Source organism: Ciona robusta, chromosome 12 (genome assembly GCF_009617815.1).
Source record: "Ciona robusta chromosome 12, ASM961781v2".
In the NCBI taxonomy this organism is placed as follows: domain Eukaryota; kingdom Metazoa; phylum Chordata; class Ascidiacea; order Phlebobranchia; family Cionidae; genus Ciona; species Ciona robusta.
Window position 1 is genome coordinate 4,085,140 of NC_143246.1, and position 15,153 is coordinate 4,100,292.

At 34.4% G+C, this 15,153-nt stretch overlaps 3 protein-coding genes across 5 annotated transcripts in view; 1 reads left to right on the forward strand and 2 right to left on the reverse strand.

The window, feature by feature from the left end:
* LOC149726947 (midasin-like) overlaps positions 1-5,200 on the forward strand; it is a 73,974-nt gene extending 68,774 nt beyond the window's left edge. For all 3 annotated transcript variants that reach the window (XM_089890444.1, XM_089890446.1, XM_089890447.1), the window contains exons 97-103: positions 305-411; positions 588-743; positions 1,699-1,833; positions 2,716-2,904; positions 3,331-3,427; positions 3,844-4,004; positions 4,870-5,200. In XM_089890444.1, coding sequence (XP_089746570.1) covers positions 305-411; positions 588-743; positions 1,699-1,833; positions 2,716-2,904; positions 3,331-3,427; positions 3,844-4,004; positions 4,870-5,001 — 977 coding nt within the window. In that variant the 3' untranslated portion in view covers positions 5,002-5,200. The remainder of the gene's footprint in view (positions 1-304; positions 412-587; positions 744-1,698; positions 1,834-2,715; positions 2,905-3,330; positions 3,428-3,843; positions 4,005-4,869) is intronic.
* A 631-nt stretch (positions 5,201-5,831) lies between these two features.
* Positions 5,832-13,383, reverse strand: LOC149726949 (transmembrane protein 135-like). Its single transcript, XM_089890450.1, has 13 exons — positions 13,205-13,383; positions 11,895-12,034; positions 11,248-11,337; positions 10,884-10,917; positions 10,762-10,827; positions 10,330-10,376; positions 10,132-10,275; positions 9,521-9,587; positions 9,061-9,216; positions 7,464-7,607; positions 7,017-7,115; positions 6,871-6,938; positions 5,832-6,145 (listed from the first exon to the last, which is right to left on the reverse strand). Exons 1-13 carry the CDS (start codon positions 13,379-13,381, stop codon positions 5,986-5,988), a joined length of 1,392 nt encoding a protein of 463 aa, XP_089746576.1. The 5' UTR covers positions 13,382-13,383; the 3' UTR covers positions 5,832-5,985.
* A 17-nt stretch (positions 13,384-13,400) lies between these two features.
* LOC149726950 (2-amino-3-carboxymuconate-6-semialdehyde decarboxylase-like) lies at positions 13,401-15,043 on the reverse strand. Its single transcript, XM_089890452.1, has one exon. The coding sequence runs from the start codon at positions 14,889-14,891 to the stop codon at positions 13,878-13,880; it is 1,014 nt and encodes a 337-aa protein (XP_089746578.1). The 5' UTR covers positions 14,892-15,043; the 3' UTR covers positions 13,401-13,877.
* Between the last annotated feature and the right edge of the window lie 110 nt (positions 15,044-15,153).

The following is a 15,153-nucleotide window of genomic DNA, read 5'->3' on the forward strand; positions in this document are numbered from 1 at the left end:
GTATAAAATAGAATAAAATTTAAAATAAAATTTTTGCATAAGCTAAAGAAGCCTGAAAGCTAAAAAAATAGTATGCATTTTTAGCCAAATGGTATTAGGGTAGAGGGTTTGTAGTATTCTAGTCTATATGGGTGAGGTCGTACGGAAAATCAAGCCTTCAACCTGAGATTTATGCCACAGTTTGCCCAAGGTATTGTAGCATAGCCAAACTAATGTGTCTTGAAAAGTTTAAAAACTTAACCTATACAGATTGATTGGAGAATTGCCACCAAGTATTTTCATTTAAATTCAAATATTTTCGCAGAATATGATTGGTCGCCCACTGGTCAGTTTCAAATGATGAGTCATGATGACTTTGCAAAATTACGTCAACTAATGGAACAGAATTTGACAGATGTCAATCAAAGTGATGTATGTATCAAATATTTGTCAGATATATAAAAATTTTGTTTTTTAAATCTGTAATATAGTATGTGAATTCATATTTTCTGTTGTTTTTTAAACTATTTTTCTTTACTTTTTGAAATTTCTTTACTTTTTATATTTTTTCAGTTTCAAATTTTTTTTAACTTTTTGATATTTTTTAGATAAATTCTGCTAAGTCGATGTGGCAGCAATACCAGAGCCTGACTCAGCATCTTTCGCAACAACTCAGTGAACAGCTCCGTCTAGTGTTAGAACCAACGAAAGCGGCAAAACTGAAAGGAGATTATAGGACTGGGAAACGACTTAATATGAGAAAAGTAAGAAATTTTTATTTTTTTATTTAGAATTTATTTTATGGTATTATTTTCTTCTGTATTTAATGAATGAATGAATGAAATTTATTTCGTCTTTTCGGTCACGATAACGAAGAATGGGAAAGTATACGAAAGCAAAAGATGGGTAGTAACGGTAAAATAACAGTTGTTAAAACACGCTTATTGATTAAAACGAAAGAAATAATGTTTTAGATAAAATGCATGACTGTTGTACCCTACAAACGATAGGCCTACAATGTAAATTAGGTAAACAATATTTATTTTTTTAAAGTATTTGTAAAGTTGTATAGCAAGGCACGTAAGTGTGTTTAGAAATTGGTTTAATTCTATTTGGGTGAGGTCTTATCACTGGAAAACCTGGGATTTGGGTTGAAGTTGACCAATACTCTGAAAATGTGTTTGTTTATTTGATTTTAACATAATTTTTTTATCTCCGCGATTTTTGGCAACAAAGGTCATATTAAATTTATGTAACGAAAGTAATTAATAAATGTTACATATATATCCTTGGGTGGCGAGGAAACGACAGACGGTATAACACAGTTTTAGTGTTTATAAATATAGTAGGATGAGGAAAGATGGGAACCTTTTAGCACTTAATATCCAAATATCCAGATCGTGTTTTAAACAATTAACAACGTTTTATGGGAGTTGTAAAGATACAATTTATAATTCTTTAAATGTTATTTGTTTACTACCAAATTAGACGAGAAAATAGAATAAACAGGTTACCCATCTTCCCCCACCCTACTATACCTTATGTCTGCTTACAAGCTACCAAGTGTTCAACTTTTATCAGAAATTTTTTTATATTCTGTCTTTTCGTTTAAATATTTCTAAATCTTCGCTACCGTAATCGAAGAGACAAATAAAGTTATTATTATTTTGTGAGAATTTTTTTTCAGTTTGATATTTTAGAATATTATTTTCGCACCAGGTTATTCCATACATCGCGAGTGGATTCAGAAAAGACAAGATTTGGTTGCGACGTTCGAAGCCAAGTAAACGTGAATATCAGGTCATGGTTGCTATTGACGACTCATCGAGTATGGCAGATAACCATACTAAACAGGTGACAACATTTTCATTTAAAATTGAAGATTTTTTTGTTAAATTTATGAATGTATAACAAATTTTAACACTGAAATATATATATTTTTAACATTTTAACCCAAGAAATATACTACAATTTTTTTAAATTATCATTTTATTATTAATAATCTTATTCTGTACCGACACTAATACTTTTACATAAAAATCATATTATAAACATGTTTATTATCCGGCGCCCTGGGTAGTGGTTAGCGCGCCTGCCTCCAACCCAGAGGTAATGGGTTCAAGGCTCGTCGCTGCTACCATTGTGGGCGTATGTGTCCATGAGCAAGATACTTAACGGCAATTGCTCCAACTCAGTAGTCACTAATGGGTTGTCCAAATTATCAGCCATACATAAAAATGAAAAAAAAATCCAAAAAAAATAATCACTCACAAAGTAACATACTTGGTAACTCGTAAGCTGGCACAAGGTGTATGAACACCCGTGTTATAACGACTGTCGTTTTCCGGCCACACAAGGATAAAGTAAGTTACATTCATTATAAATGTGGAAAACGTCTTTTGGCGTATTTGTTTTTATGATTTTCAGTACCATTATTAGAAAAATACTTTTATTTTATAAAGAAATGTTCTTTCATTTTACCATAAGAAACTTTAGTTCTTCAAAATCCAAATAAAAATGTCAGAATATCTCTTTCACATTTATAATACATAAACATGGCAGCAACAACATATACAAACATAAAAATAAAAAATCCTCAAAAATTGGTAACTCATAAGTGGGCATGAGGTGTATGAAACAGAACACCTGTGTTTTAACGACTGCCATGCCCCACCATGTGAAGGTAAATAAATTACTTCCGTTCATTCCTATACAAATGTCATATATTGCATCCAGTTGGCGTTTGAATCACTTGCTGTCGTCTCTTCTGCGCTGACGACACTCGAAGCCGGTCAACTTGGTGTTTGCAGTTTCGGCGACGACACAAAACTTTTGCATAACTTTGATAGGCCGTTTACTGACCAATCAGGAGCCTCCATTATACACGAGTGTACGTTTGAACAAAAACAAACGAAAATTGCAAGAGTGAGTTTTGACTGTTAGTTATACATATGTGTGTTTTTGTGAAATACAAATAAAAATATTGCTTTTTGAGCAAGATATATTAGTTTGGGGTGATGAGCCAAATCTGACCCAAGTTTTAGGTCCTCAAGGACTTATAATGTAGAAGATGTGTTGGTTCGCACATTTCTCTAACCCAGAGGTAATGGGTTCAAGGCTCGTTCTTGCTAATATTGTGGACGTATGTGTCCCTAGGCAAGACACTTAACAGCAATTGCTCCAACCCAGTGGTCACTAATGGGTTGTCTAAAATGTCAGTCATACAGAAAAAAAATAAAAATCTTACTCTCCAAAAAACACCCACAAAGTTACACACGTGGTAGCTTGTAAGCTGGCACTATCATTTACAAGTTACATTTAACATTCATTCAACTTTATACGTTGTTTTAGCTTTTAAACACAAGTGTGGATTACATGAAAACAGCAAGAGTAAGTTTTGCTTCTTCTGCCGATCCAAGATTGTCCCAACTTTTACTCATTATATCAGGTTAGTGGTTAGTAGTGTGGTACCTTTTACAATAGAAATTTGTGTAACAATTATGTATTTACCAGTGCCTTGAACCAAAACTCAAGCAATTATTTTACCTTAACTAAATATATTCAATTTTAACAGAACCTGACGAATTATAACTAATTGTTTTAAATTTTAACAAAATCAAAACTAAATTTTTTAATAAATTTTAATAAATTTTAACTTTAACTTAGCTAAATATATTGAATTTTAATTAAACTTTTTTAACTGTTTAAATTTTAACAAAAAATATGTTTTTGACAAAACTTCAGTTTAAACTAATCATATCTATTAGATTTTAGTTAAAATTTTAAATAAACTATTGATTTCCAATTAAACAAATGTTTTTTAAATAAATTGAATTTTACTAAAACTTTACAAAATTCCTACAGATGGAAGAGGTCTTTACATTGAAGGTCGAGAAAAAGTGACAAATGCAATTCGTGCCGCTGTCGATTCGAAAATATTTATTGCTTTTATTATATTGGACAACCCAAAGATGAAAGACTCGATTCTCGATATTAAAGTCCCTGTTTTTAACGAAGCGGGAAAAGTAAGGAGAATATATTTTGTAGGGATGTGCAGAGCCGAGCCCAAACTGAAAAGCTCGCGCTCAAGCGTCTCGTTTTCCGACGCTAGGCGCTTCTCTGAAAATTGGGCCGAGCGCCAAGCCTTATGCTATGGCAATAATGTTGCTTGCAAGAGCATTAATTTTAAAAATGTTCAAAATGAAAAAAGTGAAGCTAGTAAAAAATTACGAGACTGGTCAGGCGAACCGGAGCTTTTACAACTTCAGCACATTCCTAATATTTTGCATGTATAAGCGCTCGACAGAAGCATATATGCTTGGCCAAGCTGTCAAGGATAGATCTCCCATCCATTACCATTAAACTCCTTGTCCCCTACTTTCAGGGAAGCGACAGGCTTCAATATTTGGTGAAGTCTATGCAGTTGTAATATGGTTGTTGCAGTAATGGGCCAACTTTGGCCTAAATCTCAGGTCTTTGACAAGGACCTCACCCACATAGAATAGAATTTTCTTGTGCATTTTTTTATGCATAAGAAATATTTTATTGAGCAGAAAAAAAAGTAAACCACACTGTAGGACTTCACCCCTGTAGTATAGAACTAGATAAGGTGATCATCAAAGAGTAAATTTTTAATTTTTCCAACTTTTTTGAGACTTAAGGGTCCACAGTATTGAAAGTTTAGTATTGAGTGATCTTTGTTATCTTTCCAATCATTGAAGCGATAATGTTTTCATTCTATTTATATGAGAGAGGTCCTTCAGTAAGGCATGTCAGTGAATATAGGATTTAGACCAGAATTGGCTCTTTACTAAAAAAATATCTTGTTACTAAGACAAGTAATTCAATTAACAATTTTCCAGTTTTTATCTAAGTATTTTCTCCGTACAGTTACCCGAGATCCGATCGTACATGAACGACTTTCCCTTCCCGTTCTACGTGATCATACGAGATGTAAATGTGTTGCCAGAAACGCTGAGTGATGCGCTACGCCAGTGGTTTGAAGTGGTGACCAATGAATGAGAATTCTGGGTAAAAATCGTGGGTAACTATTCTTAGGGGTAAGGCCCGATCCTGGCCTAAATCCTAGGACCCATAACGTGCTACGCTGCGGGACCTCACCCACATAGAAAAAAACTATTCCTACAGTCATGTACTTTAGAGACGATGGTATCATAGTGGTCACCAGGCCATGAAATAAAGGAGAACTGAGGTCTTTTCAGTGTTTTGTTGTAATATTTTTTGTGGAGTAATGGGCCAAATCTGGCCTAAACTTCAGGTTCTTAACAAGGACCTCACCCACATAGAATAGATTATTTCTTGTGTTTTTTATGCAAAGAAAGATTTTGTTGAGGGGAAGTTTTGAGCAGAAAAAAAGAACATTTGTTGAGAAAAGTAATGATTACTTTATGGAATGCCAGGAGATTCTGATCTTTTACTGCATTTCCATGGTATCTCAATCCTGTTACAACAATTTTCTGATTGAATGCACTTCTACTGCTTTGATGAAAACATCTTACTCATGACTAAAAACTTAAAATGATCTCTTTTCACCAAGATCTAAGAATGATACGAATTCTGCATCTTTCTTTTAGAAGGGGCATACCATGGAAAATGAAATTCGTATATAGATAGAGAAACTAGAAACAGTCAATGTTCAATGCCCTTTTCTTATGAAAAACCCTATGCATTGTCGCATGACCAAATTTTTCAGAAGCTGTTTCATTGTTTAAAACTTTAGCAGTACCTTTAGATCACATTTAAGTATTTCTATAAATACACAGATTTCGATTTTTCGTTGGTATGCCGCCTTTTTAAAACACCCATAAAAGCAGTTTGTGTGAATTTCAATATAAAGGATGACAAATTAATGTATTATTCAAAAAGGAAAACACAATAACAGGATATACCCTGATGTTCTGCATAGTACATTTAAATTGCACAGTCTATTACTCCAATCATTCATAATTGACACACACACAAAAAATGTCAAATTATAAAACGAGTCTAAAATTTTGCTCCGGATAACTTTCCGTGCTCCGCAAGTATCTGGAGGACTTCTGGTGTCTTCACGAATTGAGGATTTAAGTTTGGGATGAAATCCGGATATAATGTCATTGCCTGGGATGCGAACGGGACCATTAACTTTCGGAACATGAACGGGAATCTGTGGGATCATGGAAATGTTATAATTCAACAGTGAGCATGAGGTATTTGTATATACCATGTGTTTTTAGCGTATAAGAAGTCACCCATGTTATAACTTGACAGTGAGCATGATGTGTATGAATATACTGTGTATATTTGGTGTATAAGAATAAGATGACACCCATTTTATAACTCAACAGTGAGCATACTGTGTGTATTTGGTGTATTGGAAGATAGCCTTGTTATAACTTGACAGTGAGCATAGGGTGTATCCATGTATGAATACACCATGTGTGTTTGTTGTGTAAAAAGACACTCATGTTATAACTTTACAGTGAACATGAGTATGAATACACCATGTGTGTTTAGTGTATAAGACGCCCTTGTTATAACTTGACAGTGAGCATGAGGTATATGAATACACTATGTGTGTCTGGTGAATAAGAAGACACTCGTGTTATAACTCGGCAGTGAGCATGAGGTGTATGAATACATCATGTGTGTCTGTTGTACAAGAAGACACTCATCAATCATGATATACCTTGACAATGGGCATGAGGTGTTTAAGTACACACATGCTATAATTTGAATGTGAGGTGTAGGAATACACTGGTGTCTGAGAAATCACCCATTTTATAACTTGAAAGGAGCATGAGATGTATGCCTGGTGTATAAAATAACACCACAGACACCATATGCAACATTAGTCAACCAACAATCAACAAATATCCAAAGTCTCCTTACTTTTCTCCGCTCACGCCACTAATGAACCTCCAGTATCCTGGCCTCATGAACTGAGGACCAACACAAGCCTGGAAAGTAAAATTGCGTCAATTTTGTTGTTGTTAAATCATTTTGCTTGTATATGAAATAAGTAGGAAAAAACTTACCGTGTGTAAAATAATGGCAAGCATTGTGGCGTATATGTATCGTTCTATGTTTGGAATATCTGGCAGATATCCTTTGTCTACCAACTTCAGTAACAAGATCTGTGCGAATATGTTGAATGGATATAGGGTTGTTTTATGTTCAAGGTCTTAGGACTTTCAAGGTCTTATTTAAATTCAAGGTCTTATGTAAATTCGAGGTAAATTTTAAATTCAAGGTCCTATTTACATTCAAGGTCTTTCACACTTACATTCAGGGTCTTTCAAGGTGCTATTGACTACTGCCTGGACTTTATAATTCGTTGGATCATACGAGAAAATTTAAATAAATTTGGCTATTATAAAATCGTTAGAAAAAAACAATTTTTGTTTTCTTTTTTATTGTTTTTTGCTTTTTTAAATGTGTTAAACAAAAAGGGGCAAAAATGAGGTTCAAAAATCGACACTTACGTGTAGAAGTTTAAACATAGCATATAATGCTATGGTTGGGCTTTTATAGAAATAGAAAGAACTGCCGGCAACGAGTCCACTGATGGCGCCAAAGAGTTGAGGAGAATCTTTTCCGTGTAACCACCTCAATATACAGTTGGTCAACTATATAATATATATATTATATTCAATGTAGAACAATTATAAAATAACTTTTACAGTTAACTGATGCTACAAAGTATATATTGTTACGTCACAAAATTGTGCTGTAGCTCAGTGCTTTCAACCTTTTTTGGGGTTGGTGAACCCCTAAAGTTGTTGCGACAAATTCATGCACCCCTGATTGCTTTAACGTAAAACTAATGACGTTTCACAATTACCAGTGATGCAAGATATAGAATTCATATAAAAAACACTGTGGGAAAGTGGCTAAATTTGTTAAAAATGTTCAAAACAGAGTATTATTGCTGAAAATTGTTGAAGTTTGTGATGCACCCTTGTATACCTTTTTGCACTGGTGCACCCCTGGCATATTTTGGTGCAACCTAGAGTGCACTGTGCACACTGGTTGAAGAGCACTGCTATAGATCAATGGTTCTCAACCACGGTCCGTAGACCGGCGCTGGGCCGCGCCAAATTTCATATCGGTCCGCCAAATATATTACAACTTTACATCTCAATTGCAAAATGCAAGAACAGTCAATAGAACCATGTTTAACACATATAATATCAAAAGGACAGCAGGAAAGGTCCCATTGAATTGAAGTTTCCATTCTTTGCTTTTGAATTGCATACTTTTTTGTGGTTACATTTTAGGTTGATTTTATTTTTTAAAGGTCTACCCGTTTCGCAAAATTTGTTTTGAAATTTTACCGGTCTGTAAGCTAAATGGTTGAGAACCCCTGTTATTATCATACACACATAACATGATAGCAAAGAATCGAACATTATGTAATTTAATGAAAAAAGAGAAGGAAACCAACAGCAAAACATTAAACAACAGTTGTCAAATATCGCATACCATCCATCACTAGTCAATATTTCCTGTTATTTTATTACGATATACACCACGCATAGGAACTAAACAAAGTGAGATATTGACTTATTTTAAACAAGCAACAATTTGCCTTAATTTTGACATTCCAATTTGAAGTCACCGTATATTACGTTCAACAGCCACGCTTTTTAACTGATGTTTTTTCTACTACTTATTATCGATAGCGTGTTTTAACGAACGTCGTTTTGCTGTTGATTTCATTCTCTTAGTTGTTTCAATAATTTAATAACAGAACATCATTTTTGTTTATTTTCTTGAATACAGGAATTAAGATCAGATTAATTAAAATTATCTTTGCTATTGTTTCAAAGAGATAAACAAAAACTTGTGTTATATAGTACTGTGGGGTAAGATGGGACACCTTAGCACATAATATCCAAATATCCTGATCATTTTATTTACTATTTTAAACAAATATGAACAGTCTATGGAAGTCGTAAGGATACCGTTTCATAATTCTATCAATTTTCTTTGTTTACTACTAAATTGAACAAGAAAATTTAGAAATAGAATAAAAAAATACCCTACATTACCCCAACCTACTATATAATGTTATGTTACCCTGAATAGAAGAGAGAATCCACCAAGAAACATTGCAAGCGATAAATTTCCTGAAATTCGGATCAAATCTTTTATTTTTTTTCTTCCCCTGATTACTTGAAGAATGTTTAACGCCATCTCAACCCCATATCCAACAGCGAACCTCGGCAGGCAGCCCTGTGTTGATGTATTAGTTATGTAACAGTGACAGGAAAGACAGTTAGCAGCAATTGCTCCAATTTAGTGGTCACTTAGGGGTCAATCGATTTGTCAGGTATTTAAAAAAAAAGTTAGTTACATTTGTGGTAACTCGTAAGTGACATGAGGTGTATTTTTTCTAAAAAATTCAATTTGTTCCCATTTTTTTTTAACATTTGTAAAAAATATTAAAAAAATCTTTAAAAAATAAAACTTTATAAGCTGCATTTAGATAAACAAATATAAATTGCAGTGTAATGTAACATAACATATTATGAATTACCTGAATTATATATCCCAGACAACCATATTGGTGAGGACATGACCAATGCTTTGGTGTTCTGTTAAACCTGTGTGAAAAATATTACAGAATATTAGAAATTACTAAAACATACCAATGTATTCATTATATATTATAATACAGTATTCAAATTTGGTGCTAGTGAAGAATCCTCCTCTTATGTTATCTACTAACCCCTAATTAGTAACGGACTAACCCATACAACCACTAACCCCTATGACCACCAACCACTGACCCCTAACTACCAACCTCTAACACTTCCTACCAGCCTAATCTGTAACGTACCGGAAGATTCTTCCCTAGTAACCATATGTATCACCCACAAAGTAACATATGTGGTAGCTCGTAAGCTGGCACGAGGTGTATGAAACTAAACACTCGTGTTATAACGACTGTCGTTTTCCAGCCACACGAGGATAAAGCAAGTTACATTCATTCATGTATCACCCACAAAGTAACATACATGGTAGCTCGTAAGCTGGGACAAGGTGTATGAACACCCGTGTTATAACGACTGTCGTTTTCCCGCCACACGAGGATCAAGCAGTTACATTCATTCACCTATCATAAGGCTCATAATATAAGTTAGTTACATTTTTTTGAGGAAAAGAAGTGTTTTACGACCAGGTATGACCTTTGAACATTTGACCTCATTGGTTACAGGGTCATGACCTTCGACCTTACCCACCAAATACTGTACGAGGGTTTGAATAGATTCTGGCAGACCATCTCGTTGTCTGTGAATAATAACTTATTATGATGTAACAATGCATTAGTAATATGAATATTACCTGAACAATGACATGAAGCCAGCGCTTGCAAGTGAAAATAAAAGAACCTGAAATATAAAATTTAAGTTATATATATATAAATATAATAGGGCAAATAGGCTATATAGTAAAGTGAGGTAAAATGGGACATGCCGTTGCCATATATATATACTATCGGGGGGGGGGGAAGGGGGATAATAGTAGGGTGGGGTAAAATAAGAATGACAATAAATGAGCATTATTTATTGATCAAAACACAATCAGGAAGCATGGACTTGAACGGTATCCCATCTTACCCTACAGAACCATATAAAAAAATATGCAGATGATGGTGTAGGGAAAGGGGTGTAGTGTTTTTTTGCCATAAGTTCAAAAGGGCAGCAAATTAGTAAATTACCTTTTTATAACCAACTCATGTGGTAATGTTTTAAAAAGATATATCATTTAAATTACCTCTCCATTTGGTATGGTATGTACCAGTCCATTTGATTTGGCTGCCCGGAATATAATCTCTGCTGACTGGATACAAAAATCAAGTCATGAAAATGAATTAATGTAAAAATATAAAGACTCACCAAGTTGGTTAAATACAAAGCAAGTGCTCCTCGTCTGTGGAAAATATTCTTTATAAGTGTATAGTAAGTTTTAAGTTACCCAACTAAAATATTCTTTACAGTTTAGGCTATACTAAGTTATTTAACTAAAAAATCATTGTTAATTGTCTTGACACATATTGGCCAGAATGGAAAATAATCTTTATAATATAGTTTAAAGTAGTTTACCCTCCGAAAAATATATATTTATAATATAGTTTAAAGTAGTTTACCCTCCGAAAAATATGTTAAGTTAAGTGTCATGGAGAATTGCACCACAAATCTGAGAGACACCAGTAATGATATAAAAATACATAAAGCTAGCTATTAAGATTGCATGGCTTACCGTGATTTTCTTTCAATAATAAGACTAAAGTACCCTGCAACAAATCCACACAGAAGGCCATGCCAGCCGTAGAATTTCCCAAATAAATGTCTGAAATAAATAAAATATATATGAATTCATAAAATTTAAGAGATTAAGTTAAGCGTACTGCTGTATTTGTATTTTGGCTTATCTGGCAGAATTTTGCTAACAGACATTTTGAATTCTTATTGAGAACGTTTTTTTAAGGGTGAAAAGACACTTGGAAAAAGAAAAGTGTAGAGTGACATTTTACCCTGATAAAACGACCTTAATCTTACGTCAAAACGTCAGTATTTTTTTATTACACAAATTTTAGCTGGAAAAAGGCATATTTTTATAGTACAGTGGGGAAGATGGGACACCTTTGGAACATTATATCCAAATATACGGATCGTGTTTAAAACAATTAAAAACTGTCTATAAGTCGTGAGGATACAGTCTTACGATTCTGTGAATGTTTTTTGTTTACCACCAAATTGGTCAAGAAAATAGAATGAAAAGGTGTTTTATCTTCCCCTACCCTACTATATAAATATGCCTGGCAACAACAGCGTATATAAATGTATATATATATATTATGTACATACACATACGGTCCTTCTGTAATAGGTAACAAATTACCACACCTGAAAAAACAGAAGCTACTCATAAAAAGGACTCCATTGGCAGAAAGAAAAACGCTTGACTGTAAAACATCCCTGAATAGTTTTCTAATTTCTTTCAAGTTTCTATGCTTCTTGTTGCGTAGTTTTACCAATCCAGTTACCTGTTGAACATATATTTAAGTGAATTGCAGAAAAACCTTTTGGAAGTCTAGATCAGTGGTTCTTAAACTTTTTGTATGCTTTACCCTTTTAATAAAGATGTTTATTAGATTACCACCAATATGTAATATGGCGCTCATTTATTAAAAAGTGAAAACAACTAATTACATCAGTTATATTTAATCCGACGGATAGGGATGCACATTACAGAATTTCGAATCCATGAGATTCGAATCTTATTACGGGATTCGGTATTCTGTTTAATGACGTCATTACACGTCATCTCATACACTATATTAACAATTTTTGAAACTTATTAATTTTGAAAAAAAATATTTTTGTGTTTGTGGGACTTTCGAGAGTAAACGTTTCGTAACGTCTTTTCATAGCCTGCTATACGTTTCATGACGCAAAAACTACCCAATAGTACAATTTTTGATCATTTTACAGCTCATGACCCAACAAGGCTGCTATGAAAGGGTCAATAAACTGACTTTTGTGGGTAAAATTTCTTTTTCCTATAAATATGAAAAGATTCGAAATTCTAGATTCGGAATTCTAGATTCGAAATAAAGTATTCTAGGATATCCTAGAATACCTAATTATTCTGTAATGTGCATCCCTACCGACGGATGCGCTTGCTTTTTGGCAACGAGTTGTTCAATGTCTGGTAAAGTACTACAGTTGGCACAATTTTTCGGTCCCGTCAACTGATGTGGATTTCGATTGGTAGCTCATTTACCCTCTAGAATTTACCCCCAGGGGTAAATTTACCCCAGTTTAAGAAACGCTGGTCTAGCACATGCAGCGTTAAAATTAAAATTTAGGCTTTATAATTGTCATATAACTAACAGGGGTGCAGCTTGAATGAATGAATTTTGCTTTATTTTCACATGGCAGGAAAAATGACAGTCGTTATAACACGAGTGTTCTGTTTAATACACCTCATGCCCCTTTTGAATTACCACAAACGTAACTTTGTGCGTGATTGGTTTTTCTGTATGTCTGACAATTTAGACACTCCATTAGTGACCACTGGGTTGAAGCAATTGCTGTTAAGTGTTTTGCCCAAGGACATTACTTTAGCATAAATTTCGCAAGTATTAATCTAAATTTCACTTTGGAGTATTGCTCTCTCCCATTGCTGGCTCTGTTTGTGCTTAAGTGCTTACCGTATAAAATGTTAAATAAACTTTAAGGGAAAACTTCAATGAGTCTCTTATTGTGTCTAGAGATGCTATGGTACATCTTGGTTCCCATGTGTGGCCTATTTCATAGCAAGTATATGGGACGCTATCTGTCCACTGTTTTCTTGCACAGCCATTAAGTGGCTTGCTTAACAAAGTCATCTTAAACTTAAACAGGAACCTGCATAGTGAGAATGTGGTGGAAAAAAATTTAGTTTACACCATAATTTGGTAAAAATTACATTAAAAACAAATTTTACGCAATAATTTGATAAAAAAAACATTTAAACAAAATACCTCTTTGCTTTTTTTGGTTGACCAAGTTTTTTTAACATGTTAATACAGTTTAAGGCAGTGACGAGAATTTAAATTTATTACATTAGGAAGAGGTAAAAAGACGTTTATGTTTGAAAATTGCATATAGTGCACAATACATAACTAAAATTAAAATAAAAGTCCATAACACACTAATACACACCAACACATAGGTCACCACTATGAACCAATTCAATTACTTTATTGCACTTTTTTTAAATTAAAACTATTTCCAAGTCTAATTGTACACACCCAATTATTTGAACATCATATTACAGTCACACACATGAAAAAACAGTTTAGCCATGGGTGTGCATATTAAAGCTCAAATTTTTGAACCATTTTAATCGGAGTAATTTTTCTTTTGAAGGCCAAGAAATTTTATCGCATTTTCGAAGAGCAATTTATCCTTTTTCTTTTGAGAGAAATCTTTTGTTTCTTCTATCAATTTCCCTGGATGTTGCTCTCCGAGTGGAAACGGGTAATCGGATCCAAGAACCACATTGTCTTCTCCCAAAATCTCGACTAAATACTTAAGTGCGCGTTCATCATGTACAAGGCTATCTGTGAAAATTTTCCCAACTTGTTCAAGAGGTGGGATAGATGTGTCAGTCGCGCAGAGGTCTGGACGGCACTTAAACCCATGCTGCATCCTCCCTATTGTATAAGGGAAGGCTCCACCTCCATGAGCAAAGCAGATTTTTAACTTAGGAAATTGCTCAAGGACACCACCGAATAAAACACACTGAATAGCATGTGCTGTCTCTCCTGGCATCCCTACCAACCAGGGCGCCCAATATTTTTTCATTCTCCCACCAAGCTCCATGTCCCATGGATGCACAAACACGGAGCATTCCAGCTCCTCTGCCGCCCTCCAAAACTCGCGCAGCTCCTGTGCATCTAGGTTCCAATCGTTCACATGCGACCCAATCTGCACGCCAGAGAACCCTAGTTCTTTTACACACCGTCGCATTTCCTGAACAGCGAATGCAGGTGCTTGCATAGGCAATGTACCAAGGCCTACAAAACGCTTAGGATGTCTAGCAATCGTACTACTCAAATCGTCATTTAATATTTTACATAAGTCTAAGGTGTCTTCTGGCTTAGCCCAGTAACTGAACATTACAGGAACAGTGGAAAGAGCTTGAACGGTGACACCTGTTGCATCCATGTCTTTTATTCTTTCTTCTGGGCAAAAACAGTTAGCTTGCACCGTTCGAAAATGTTCGCCATCCTTCATTAATTCGCTTTGACCGCATTTAGTATGATGCATTTGTAAAAATCCGTCGTAACCGTAGCGTTCTTTTAAATTGGGCCACTCCCGGGGCAAAATATGGTTATGTATATCGATCTTCATATTCAAATAATAGCAGTTCGCTGAATATGGTACTAGCACTGAAACGAGTCTACAAACTATGTAAAACGTTTACTATTAGCCTGTCTGCAACAACTTTGCCGCAATGTTTACTTTTCCCGCATTGTTGTCTCGTCGTATAATCACAAAAGGTAAACCAGGCAGTGTTTACATAACAAATAAGAAAAGACCTTTTTACCGAAAACCGGCTTTAATTAACATGGTTAATTCGTAACATATGCATTGAACGTTCAATTACATGAAA